At 41.9% G+C, this 13,153-nt stretch overlaps 1 protein-coding gene across 1 annotated transcript in view; it reads right to left on the reverse strand.

Moving 5' to 3' along the window:
• The window catches only part of TRIP11 (thyroid hormone receptor interactor 11), an 81,345-nt gene that overhangs the window by 31,079 nt on the left and 37,113 nt on the right, over window positions 1-13,153 (reverse strand). The window contains exon 11 of the mRNA XM_050953171.1: window positions 1,564-4,596. Coding sequence (XP_050809128.1) covers window positions 1,564-4,596 — 3,033 coding nt within the window. The remainder of the gene's footprint in view (window positions 1-1,563; window positions 4,597-13,153) is intronic.

The raw sequence follows: 13,153 nt of genomic DNA on the forward strand, positions 1-13,153 counted from the left end.
TGTCCCAAAGAACTTGCACTCCAAAAAAAGGATGAAATAGACAGACATGGACAGAAGATGAGAGTGCTTACTGGACAGAAGATCCTTTGAAGAAATGGTTGTCTATTCTGCAATATTTTATTGGCATATTGTCTGACAGATTAAAAACTGTTTCTGAAGTCATGCACAAATATAATGTATTCACTAACTGCAGTAAAATAAATATTTAGCACTCTTACATTTCAGACATGTAAACTTCAAAATTGCAATTCCCTAAACACAATTTCTGAAGCTAAACTTCCTGTTAAGATAGCTATTTCTAAAGTAACTTGATCTGAATCTTCTTTAGGCATGTGGTTTATATTATTATTTATATTATTCATTTATGATAGCTATATAAAAATAAACACATTTCAAAAGGTATAAAGTCAGATGAGTAGAAATGAAATAACAAATTAACAGTGGCTACTAATGTTTTTAGGCCCACTATGAACTTTAAGTAATAAAAATAAAATTATTACGTAAAAAATGGAATCTTCCATCTACACAGATCTGCTCTCTGCATGTATTCAAAATCATATCAGTTGCCTTTAACAAAAAAGCTAGAAACTTTTTTTATTTAGTTACTACTCTTATTAGCTCTGCACAGCCAACATAGCTGAGAGTGCTACATTATTTCGTGCAACCTCAAATAAGTTGTATACTAAGTTCTAGTCAGTTATATCTGTGAAACCCCATTTAAAACATTTGGGCTGCACTGGTTACACCAAGAGGCCTAATTTAGTCTGCAGGACTTTTATTACTGAGGAGTATGCAAGAGATGGAGAGAAACAAGTTTTGATTCTCAAGAGCCCAGGCTGAGTTTGCAGGGCTGGCCATTAAAAAAAAAAATCTTTTTATTTGTAACTGTATTCGATATAAGATCAAGAGTAAACATGAAACCTCACAATGACGTTTTATAGTTTTTACATAACCAAACTGTATTTTAAATCACTGAAGTGCCTTATCATTGCAATTTCACAGTATTTAGTTAGAACAGTACGAAGTAAGAAATTTGGACTGGCAAGAGTACGTCACATGTGTCTGAAGATGTCATGGATAAACAAAACAAAACAAAACAAAACAAAAACACACACACACACACACAATTCTAACTGCCATAAAGATTAAGTTACTTTTTATGTAATCCAAATACATTTTTAAAATCTACAAAGACATTCTTTTTCAGAGAAATTGTGCTCTAGATTCCACTTGGTAGATACAAAATGCTCTAATTGATGCCAAAAATATCGTCATAATTAAACTATGTCAGGTTACTTTGCAGTGGTTTATTTAAACATTAACAGTAATACTTATAACCTTTGAAGACAAATACAGGTTTCTAAGAGATCCTGAACAAAACACCCACTAAACTTTGAAATTCATTCACTTCTGCGAGGTTTCATATAGTAGATGAGAAGCTGCTTTTAGGCAAATACCTCCAGACTATATTTGTGAGAATTCAGTCACATGTATGATTTCAAGTTTGTATTTTCTCACTTAAATATTTATAACTAATAGAACAAATAAAAATTCCTCACATACCTGTTCTTTTTCTTTCAATAGTTTTTCAAAGGCAAGAGCTTTTTCTTTCATTGAGTGGGATTCAAATTCTCTCTCTTTCAGCATCATTGAAAATTGCATGTTAGTCTCTTGTAATGCCCGGAATTCGGTTTCTTTCTCCCTGCACCTTGCTACTGTTTTTTCATTTTCTTCTTTCAACTTACAGATGTCCATTTCTAAAATTAGATTTCTTTCTTTAAGATTAGTGACAGCTTGTTTTAAAAGCTCATTTTCATTTTCTTTGTTACTAAGATTTTCACTTACAGAAAGTAACTGATCGCTTTTGGATTTAATCAAGAGGTCTTTTTCCCTAAGTGACTTCTGGAAAACATCACATTTTCCCTTTATCTGCTTCATCTCTGGATCAGTGTCCTTTTGTCCCTTTCTTTCTAATTCTAATGTTATAGCCATGGAATCAGACAATCTTTGATTATTTTCCTTAAGAGTTCTGATAATGCCATCTTTTTCTTGTAACATTTTTTTAAGCTGTTCCAATTCCTGTTGAAGGAGTTTGGATGCATCATTGACTATTTCAGGAGGAGTACTGCTTTGAATATCTGATGTTTGTGAAACAGAAGAAGCCATCAGCAGAGGTGGTGTTACCATATCAAGTTTTCCCAGAAGAAGATCCTTGGTATTATGAAGCTGTCCTATACTATGCTGAACTTGTGCTAACTCCTGACTAAAACTTTTCATTTTTTTCTCATTCTGCTCATAACTCTGGATCAAGCCATTATAATCTATCTGTAGTTTAGAATTGCTATCACTGTCAACTGAAATTTGTGCCTGAAGCTTGTGTAGCTCCTCTTGGAGATGAGCTGACTCATGCTGCATGTTCTGGACTGTAGTCATTACTTGTTGCTTCCACTCTTCCATCTTCTTCACTTGTTGCTTTAATTTATCACGCTCTTGTAAAAGCTCCTCAAACTGATTACTATTAACACCTCCTGATCCACTGTCAGTACCTATGTTGGATGTCTGTAGGACAGTCAATAAGGTTTGGCATTTTTGACTCAAGGCATCTATTTCAATATCTTTCTCTCGAATGATACGGGACAAATTCTGAACAGTCTCTCTAAACATATCTTGGCTGGTACTTTCAAACTTATTAGATAATTTTTGGTTCTCTTCTTGCAACTTCATCAGAGCTGCTTCCTTAGCTGCCACCATATCCATGATTTTATGATACTCTGTTTTTAACTGACTGTTTTCTCTAGTTTTTTCACTCAAAACTGCCAGCACCTGTTCTCTTTCCATGGCATAAGCTTGCAGTTGCTGTTGAAGGTACAGAACATCCTGTCTATATGATGAAGAGGAAATACTTGCATGGAGAGCTTGTATCTCTAAGTCTTTCTCTTGGATGATCTGAGTGAGTTTACCTACTTGATCTTTAGACAAGTGATCAATTTGTTGAGTTAAAAAGACATTCTTTTCATTCAGAAGCTTAATCTCCCTTTCTCTTTCTTTGATACCTTTTACTAGTCTTTCAATTTCAGACTTAGACAAGTCATGTTTTTCATTACCATTTTCTCCATTAAGTGCCTGGGCTTTGGTTTCTTGAAAGAGATCAGAGGAGTCTGTCTGAAAGACGAGCCTCTCATTGTGCAACTGAGTTTTAATTTGTTCAATTGTTTTCTGCAAACTTTTAATTTCCTCATCTTTCTCCAAGAACAGCTTTTCATGTGTGACATTCATTTGCTCATACTGAAATTTAGACTCACCTATTTCCCTTTTATGCTCCTGCAAAGACTGTTGAAGTTGCACAGTTTTCTGACTCTGATCTTCAATTGTCTTTTTGTGAAGTTTTATTTCCTCCTCAAGATTATTCTTTATTACATGTAACTGTGCTCTCTCAGTTTCAAGTTCAGTAATAATATCTAGTGTTTTAGGTTCAGCCATAGGTGGAGATCTGCTTTGCTGGTCCTTTAGTCTTTCAATCTCTTCTTTGAGATGATTGTTTTCTTCTTTCATGGCTGCAAGACTTCTGTCCTTTTCTTCTAAATTTTGTCTTAAAATCTCATGCTTTTTGGAATCCTTAACATATTCCTCAAGTTCCTGTTGCAACTCTAGAGCTCTATTCTTAAATTTTTCAACAAACATCTCCTTCTCTTTTATGAGTTCTGTCAACTGCTTTTGTCCTCCTAAGCTAGTTGTCAACATCTCTTTCGTTTCTTCATGGTCAGCTTCCATCTGCTCAATGTTTCTTTTGAATTCTGCTATCTCAAAGTCCCTCTCTTGATTGCATTTCACTAGACGCTCATGTTCAAGCTGTAATGCATCGGTGTTCATGTTACGTGCATTTGACAGGTCCTCAATGGTTTGTTCATATTTTTGTGCTTGTTCCAACAGCCGCTTTTCGGTCTGGCTTAATTCAGTTTCCAACTGTCCTTTTTCCATTTTCAAAGCCTCCAACATAGTATCTTTTTCCAGAGAAATCTTATTTTTCTCAGCAAAGGCTTCATGCAACTGCTGTTTTAGTTCTTCACAGACTGCCAGCAGCTTTCCATTTTCTATTTTAAGATCACAAACTGACTTCTCCAAATTTTGATTTAGTAGTTTATTTTCTGAAATATCTTTATTTAGTTTTTCAATTTCTGCTTCTCCTTCTTTAAGTGAAAGATCTTGATAGTTACTGTTAGATTCTTGATTAATTATCTTCGTTAACTTGTTCTGGGAAACAGAAAGTTCCTCCTCTTTTTGTTTCAGATTTTGCTTCAATTCTGCAATTTCCTTTTTATTATTCAAGTTACAATCTTGGAATTTCTTTAGTTGTTCTTGTAAATCCTTAATGTTATGCTGAAGCTGCTGATTACTCATATGCAAATCATTAAGTGCAAATGTACAGTGGTTCATTTTTAATTTCTGGGTTTCTAGTTCCTTACTCATTTCCATCTTCTCAGCTTCTACTTCAGACACTTTCCTTCTTTCAAAATCTATGTCAAGTTTCAGCTGGTTGATGGTACTATCAGCTTCTGTATGCTGTTTTGATAGCTGCTCTTTCAGGGTAATCATATGCTAAAATAAACAGAAACAAGCATTCATCAGGGTAAAAACAGAGCCAGTAAAAACACAGCTTTCATTCATCTAATCATCTGGATCACAAAAGAATGTAAAGGATTTTTTAAAAGGAGTCGACTAAGCAGTTATTTTCAAATTATTAAAAATATATTCCATCAAACCTATAGAATCACTCTCCAAAAAACCAAGTCGAATGTAAAAGTCAAAAATGTCCAAGATTTCTCAGGATAATTAAATTGGCATACAGTAAAAATTCATTTTAGCTGTGTACTTCCATATATTTTGAGCTATTATTTAGAGTTAGTGATGCATTAAATCAAGTCACAAATAAGTAAACATGATTAATGTTCATTCACATGAGTACATAAATATGAACTAACATACAGTCTGTACCACCTGCAAGAAGTGTTTATAATTGAATTGCACAAAAAACTTGATAAATTGGTATAGCATGCGTACCTAATATAGACTATATCAGACTATTTGGGACTCAAACAGAGATTAATCATGTTATTAAAAATTATAAGAATATTTTTCCTTCAGTCTTTATTAAAAAGCCTATGGAAAATATGGAACATTTTGAGACTATTTTAAACACATGGTCAAAACACAATGTCAATAGCATACAACAGCAAAGACAAATTTATTGACTATTCACTTTTCAATAGACAGCTCTGTTTCAGTACATTTTTATGTTAAGAAACCCAATAATTAACAAAACAAACTGTCCTTTCATGGACTTGCTTGAGTGCCCCTAAGAGGAGTTAGTGCTTCCCAAGAGTGGACAGCCTAAGATTTTCAGATATACCGTAATAATTCTATCAAACCACTGGCATTCAAGTGATGTACTGGAAGGAAATAGCATATTACATTTAAAAGAGAACCTATTTTAGTCTACAAGATAGCTTAAGCCAAGAAGCCTTAACACCAAAGAAATCCAAGGTGTATATAAGATTTGGTTAAGCCAAAGGAAAACTTTTTTCAACTAGGTCAAATGAACATTTGGAACTTTAAAATTCTTAACACAGTAGTAACAAAATACAATTGAAAATTTGACAGACAGCTCATTTATTATAGACAGCACAGATAGTGATGCATACAGTTAAGATGCCCAACATTTGCCATTATAAGACTTTGTTTTCGGTTAATTTTGCCAAACAAACCATTTGGGCTGAAATTTCTCATGCCAGGTGCTCAAGGCTGATGTTTTGGGGACAGTTTCAATTAAAATGCTTCAGACATTTTTGAGAATGAGATTAGTGAAAAATACACCTTTTTGCCCATATTAAAGAAGTCTTTACAATAGTTTCAAAGAGCATCTCTAGCACCTCCATACTTTGGAGCAGGGACTTGAAATTTTATAGGGGGGGAATGGGATCAAGCGTGAGGGAGTCTCTCCCACTAATGCTAGTGATGTGCTTTTGCTGTCTCTGAGAAAATTCATCAAAATTTGGCAAAGTTCTAATCCTCTGGGAAAAAAAAAAAGGATGTTTGCACATGCCCAGTAGAGAGACATTACAGTTTTGCAACTAAATTCTCTGAAGATTCCATTTGTACTGAGCATGCTCCACTTCTCATAGCTCTTATGTGCTGACTAGACTGCGCATGAGCCATGCCCACAGTGTGCTGGAGCATGCACCATCCTGTGGCTTCAGGGACTGAACAGGACCTTCACTGCAATTACTCCTCCTGGCTGCCAGGAGCTGTTATAGTGACAAGGACAGGAACCGAGAGCAACTCCCAACGCTCTCTCTACTGGCATGCAGGCAAAATAGAGGAGAAAGAAGCTACCCTACTCAAATGAAGAATAAGGGTGAGGGTAAGGCAGGAATAGGAGCAGAAAGACAGGGGCAGAAGGGTCTATAACCACTGGGACATACTCCCCTACAAGACTGAGAATTGAAACCATTATTCTATAGTCTCAATATTCTTTTGCAGTTTAGCAAAAAGCTCTGAAATCCACCTGATAGTGTGTCTTCACTCCTCATCTAATGGCAGGTCCATATGGAAGGTGACAGATTTCCATTGCTACCAGTTTCTCTGTTAGCTCATGTGGGAGAGGTCTATATTATGAATCTAAATATTCATGGCAGAGGTCTATGCTATGGATAAAAAGGTTGCCCACCTTTTAGTAACTGTTGGTCTTCGAGATGTGTTGTTCATGTCCATTCAAAGTAGGTGTGCGCGTGCCGCATGCACACCAGCCGGAAGATTTTCCCCTAGCAGGAAGATTTTCCTCTAGTAGGGTTGGCTCAGGCACCCCCTGGAGTGGCGCCGCCATGGCACCCTATAAAGGGGCCCGCCAACCCTATACCCCCTCAGTTCTTCTTGCCAGCACTCCGACAGAGGTGAGGAGGGTGGGTGTTGGAATGGACATGAACAACACATCTCAAAGAATAACAGTTACTAAAAGGCGGGTAACTGTTTTTTCTTCTTTGAGTGGTTGTTCAAGTCCATTCAAAGTAGGTGACTCACAAGCCTAACCTTAGGAGGTGGGGTCGGAGACCCCTGCTGACTGGAGTACTGTGCGACTGAAGGCTGCATCATCCCTAGCCTGGCGCGTGATGGCATAGTGAGACGAGAACGTGTGGATGGAGGACCACATGGCTGCTCTACAAATCTCCTGAGTTGGAACCTGAGCCACGAATGCCGCCGAGGAGGCCTGCGCCCTAGTGGAGTGGGCTGTGACCGGAGGGATAGTGGTCTTCGCTATACAGTAGCATTCTCGGACACAGGTCGCAATCCACAAAGAGATTCGCTGAGAGGAGACCGGTAGCCCCTTCATCCTCTCTGCCACTGCGACGAAGAGCTGGGTCGAGCATCTGAACGGCTTGGTATGCTCTATGTAAAAAGCCAAGGCCCTGCGGTCTTCCAGGGAATGTAGCCTCCGCTCTTCGCTGGAGGAGTGTGGTTTCGGGTAAAACACAGGGAGAAAGATATCTTGGCCCATGTGGAACTGTGAAAAGACCTTGAGTAGGAAAGCCGGATGAGGTTTAAGTTGGACCTTGTCCTTGTAGAAGACTGTGTACGGGGGCTCAGATGTTAACACTTGAAGCTCCGACAACCGTCGGGCCGAGGTGATGGCCAGGACGAAGGTAGTCTTGTATGACAGGTACAGCAGGGAGCACAAGGCCAGATGCTCAAAGGGAGGCCCCCAGAGGACCAGGTTCAGGTCCCAAGCAGGGGTCGGCTGACGCACCCTTGAGGAAACGCCCAACCAGTGGGTTCGCAAACACTGAGGCACTCCCCTCTCCCAGATGAAAAGTGGATATGGCCGCCAAACGTATGCGAATGGAGCAAAGGGAGAGGCCCAGTTGTCTTAGGTGAAGCAAATATAGTCAAGGATAACAGGAATTGGAAACCCCAGCGGGTCGTGACCCCGCTGACCTGATCAGATGGAGAAGCACTTTCATTTAGCCAAGTAGGTGGCCCTACTTGACGGTTTCCTGCTACCCAGCAGCACCTGCCTGACCTGCTGGGAACACTGCAACTCCACCGGGTTCAGCCATGGAGCATCCAGGTTGTGAGGTGAAGGGACTCGAGGTTCAGATGGCGGAGGGAGCCCCAGTCCTGCGTGATCAGGTCCGGGAGTAGGGGCAGTGTCAGGGGCGCCTGAACGGACATGTGCAGGAGTCACGTGTACCAATGCTGGCGCAGCCACGTCAGAGGTATCAGGATTACTCTGACGCGATCCCTGTGAATCTTTAAAAGCACCCTGTGTATCAGGGGGATCGGAGGGAAGGCATAGAGCAGGCCCGTCTTCACATGGCTGAAGGAAAGCATCCGACAGAGACCCCCAACTGTGGCCCAGAAGGGAGAAAAACCGTCGGCACTTCCTGTATTCCCTTGAGGCAAACAGGTTTAACCGAGGAAAGCCCCAGAGCTGGAAAATTGAGTGCACCACGTCCCATCGGGGGACCACTTGTGACCCTGGAACAAGCGGCTGAGGGTGTCCACCATCAGGTGAGTGGCACTGTGGACGCAGAAATCCACAGCGTGAGGGCTTCCCTGCAGAGGGAAGTGGAGCATGCACTCCCCTCTTTGTTGATATAAAAGACTGCCGCCGTGTTGTCCGAAAGGACTGAAACACACCTGCTGGCCAGGTGAGACCGGAAGGTCAAACATGCCAGGCGGACCGCTCTCAGCTCCCTAACATTGATATGCAACTCGAGGTCCTCTGGCGACCACAAGCCCTGCGTCTTGAGGCGTCCCAGGTGCGCTCCCCAACCTCGATCCGAGGCGTCTGTCATCAGGGAGAGGGAGGACTGCGGGGCACAAAGGGAACACACCTGCAGACTTCCCGCGGGTTGAGCCACCACTGAAGCGAGCGCAGCACCGAGCGGGGAACAGACACCACGGAGTCCACGGGGTCCCTGATCGGGCGATAGACTGTCGCCAACCAGGACTGCAGCGGGCGAAGCCGGAGTCTGGCGTGGACCACCACATAGGTGCATGCCGCCATGTGGCCCAACAGCCGGAGGGAAACTCGAACCGTGGTAATCGGGATGCGGTGCAGTCCGAGGATGAGCTCGGAAATTGCACAGAACCTGGACTCCGGCAGATACGTTTTGGCGTGTGTGGAGTCCAGAACTGCTCCTATGAACTCTATGCGTTGCGTTGGAGACAGGGTGCATTTGGCATCGTTCAAGAGGAGGACCAGATCGAGAAAGGTCCGCCTGATGAACAGCACCTGGGTCTCTGCCTGCTCCTTGGAGAGGCCCTTTATGAGCCAGTCGTCCAGGAAGGGGAATATCTGGATGCCGTGCCTGTGCAGGAAGGCCGCTATGACCGCCATGCACTTCGTGAAGACCCTGGGAGCAGATGACAGGCCAAACGGGAGCACCGTGAAATGCAGATGGATGCCAGCCACGACGAACCTGAGGTACCGGGAGTGCCGTGGAATTATGGCGATGTTGAAATAGGCGTCCTTTAAGTTAAGGGCGGGGTACCAATCTCCTGGATCCAGGGAGGGAATGATTGAGGACAGGGAGACCATGCGGAACTTGAGTTTCCTCACAAACTTGTTCAGCCGCTGCAAGTCTAGGATGGGTCTCAGGCCCCCTTTTGCCTTCGGTACGAGGAAGTACCGGGAGTAGAAGCCTTTGCCCCTGTGCTTCCGAGGGACTTCCTGCACTGCCCCTGCCTCCGTGAGGGACTTCACTTCTTGAACCAGAAGTTGCTCATTAGAAGGGTCCCTGAAGAAGGACGGGGAAGGGGATTGGTGGGGCGAGTGGGAGGAAAACTGGATAGAATATCCCCTCTCTACCGTGCGGAGCACCCATCTGTCTGACATAATTTGGGACGAGGCATGGTAGAAGTGGGACAGACATGACCCAAAGATAGGGGTGGGAGGATCCAGAGTCTCGATTGGTAGGTCGCCCTCGACCGTACCATCAAATTGGGGGTCTAGGCCCAAATACACAGACTAAACGGTACGGATAGGACACTGCCAGATTGCTATGCAAGAGAAGTTCCAGCTAGCCGTCACCGGCGGTAAGAAGGAACTGTGGGGTGGAGGGTTGGCGGGCCCCTTTATAGGGCACCATGGCGGTGCCACTCCAGGGGGCGCCTGAGCCAACCCTACAGAAGCTGCTAGGGGAAAATCTTCCGGCTGGCGTGCACGCGGCGCGCGCGCACTTACTTTGAATGGACATGAACAACCACTCAAAGAAGAACTAAAGAGCCCAATCCTACAGATGACCCACATGTGGGGCCAACATGGTTCCATATAACTGAAAAAACAAAATTTTCTTCAAGCCTCTTAAAAACATGAAATTACATTGAACAAAATATATCTAGAATTTAAATTTAAATTAATTTAAAAATATATTAGGAACAAAAAGAATCCTGACAATGGTATTGGCCCATTACTAGATGGAAACGGTAGAATTATCGATAATAATGCAGAAAAGGCAGAAGTGTTCAATAAATATTACTGTCCTGTATTTGGGGAAAAAACAGATGATATAGTCTCATCATATGGTGATAACACAATTTCCACTTCACTCACATCTCTGGAGGACATTAAAACAGTAGCCACTAAAGTTAGACAGTACCTTGTACTCAAGAGGTATAAAAGAACTGGTTGCTGAGCTTGCTAGATGATTAATAAAAGCAGCAAAGAATCCTGTGGCACCTTATAGACTAACAGACGTTTTGGAGCATGAGCTTTCGTGGGTGAATACCCACTTCCTCAGATGCATGTAATGGAAATATCCAGGGGCAGGTATATATATGTGTGCTAGCAAGCAAGCTAGAGATAATGAGATCAGTTCAATCAGGGAAGATGAGGCCCTGTTCTAGCAGTTGAGGTGTGAAAACCAAGAGAGGAGAAACTGGTTCTGTAATTGGCAAGCCATTCACAGTCTTTGTTCAGTCCTGAGCTGATGGTGTCAAATTTGCAGATGAACTGAAGCTCAGCAGTTTCTCTTTGAAGTCTGGTCCTGAAGTTTTTTTGCTGCAGGATGGCCACCTTAAGGTCTGCTACAGTGTGGCCAGGGAGGTTGAAGTGCTCTCCTACAGGTTTTTGTATATTGCCATTCCTAATGTCTGATTTGTGTCCATTTATCCTTTTCCGTAGAGACTGTCCAGTTTGGCCGATGTACATAGCAGAGGGGCATTGTTGGCATATGATGGCGTATATTACATTGGTGGATGTGCAGGTGAATGAACCAGTGATGGTGTGGCTGATCTGGTTAGGTCCTGTGATGGTGTCGCTGGTGTAGATATGTGGGCAGAGTTGGCATCGAGGTTTGTTGCATGGATTGGTTCCTGAGCTAGAGTTATTATGGTGTGGTGTGCAGTTACTGGTGAGAATATGTTTCAGGTTGGCAGGTTGTCTGTGGGCAAGGATTGGCCTGCCACCCAAGGCCTGTGAAAGTGTGGGATCATTGATGATTAATGTTGATTTTCAATTAGTCTTGGAATACTGGGGAAGTTCCAGAAGACTGGAAGAAAGCTCATTTGCCAATTTTTAAAAAGGGTAAATGAGATAACTCAGTTAATTATAGGCCTGTCAGCCTGACATCAATTCTGGGAAGATAATGGAATGGCTCATTTGGGATGCAATTAATAAAGAACTAAAGAAGGGTAATGTAATTAAGGCAAATCAAGATGGGCTTACAGAAAACAGATCCTGTCAAACAAACTCGATATCCGTTGTTGATAAAATTGTTATGGGGTCATCTCCTGAGAATCTGTTCAGGCCTTAAGTAAAACCCAAACCACTTCATGTCTCCTTTACCACCATGTTTTATTTTGTTGTGCCAGCAGGTCTCTATCTGTAGTGCTATTTACTTACATTTACAAGCCCTAGCCAGCACTTGCTTCTGGAGAAGGGAACAGAGCTGGCAGCAGTCAGCCCTGCTCATCTCTGCTTTCCTTCTGGTTCTCAGCTCTCCCTTCCACGGCTTCCTTCCTCTCAAATTACAGGCTCCCAGATACTGGGGTTGCTTCCCCCTCTAATTAGCCCTTCAGATGTAGCTCTACTCAGCTGATTGACCCTTCTCAATTAATCTATATTGGTGGGGATTTGAGAGATGGGATGCTGACTCAGCTCCTGATTCAGCACACCCTGTTACATCATTACAAATTTGTTTGATAAACATAATAGTGCTTGATTACAAATTTGTTTGATAAACATAATAGTGCTGATGTAATATACTTAGACTTCTGTCAGGCATTTGATTTGGCATCGCACAACTTTCTGATTAAAAAACTAGAACGATATAAAATTAACATGGCACCCATTAAATGATTTAAAAACTACTAACTGATGAGGCTCAAAAATGTAACTGTAAACAAGGAATTGTCATCAAAGAGGTCTGTTCCTAGTGACGTCTCTCTGGGATTGTTATCTTCACTCTACACTATTTAACATGTTTATCAAATAACCTGGAAGAAAACATAAAATCATCACTGATAAAGTTTCCAGATGACATAAAAATTGGAGAAGTGGTAAATAATGAAGATGACAGGTCTCTGATTCAGAAAGATCTGGATCACTTGGTAAACTGGATGCAAGCAAACAATGTGTGTTTTAATAACTTAAATGTAAATGTATACACCCAGGAATAAAGAATGTAGGCCATTTTTACATCCACCGCTTCTTCCTTATCCACAAGGCTTGTTATCCTATCAAAGAAAGCTATCAGATTAGTTTGACATGATTTGTTCTTTACAAATCCATGCTGGCTATTCCCTATCACCTTACCACCTTCCAAGTGTTTGCAGATGATTTCCTTAATTACTTGCTCCATTATCTTCCCTGGCACGGAAGTTAAACTAACTGGTCTGTAGTTTCCTGGGTTGTTTTTACTTCTCTTTTTGTAGATGGGCACTATGTTTGCCCTTTTCCAGTCTTCTGGAATCTCTCCTGTCTCCCATGATTTTCCAGAGATAATAGCTAGAGGCTGAGATACCTCTTCTGTTAGCTCCTGGAGTGTTCTAGGATGCATTTCGTCAGGCCCTGGTGACTTGCAGGCACCTAACTTTTCTAAGAGATTTTTAACTTGTTCTTTTTTTCTTTTCTCTTCTAAACCTACCCCCTTCCCAT

The sequence above is a fragment of the Gopherus flavomarginatus genome, chromosome 5 (assembly GCF_025201925.1).
Source record: "Gopherus flavomarginatus isolate rGopFla2 chromosome 5, rGopFla2.mat.asm, whole genome shotgun sequence".
Classification (NCBI taxonomy): domain Eukaryota; kingdom Metazoa; phylum Chordata; order Testudines; family Testudinidae; genus Gopherus; species Gopherus flavomarginatus.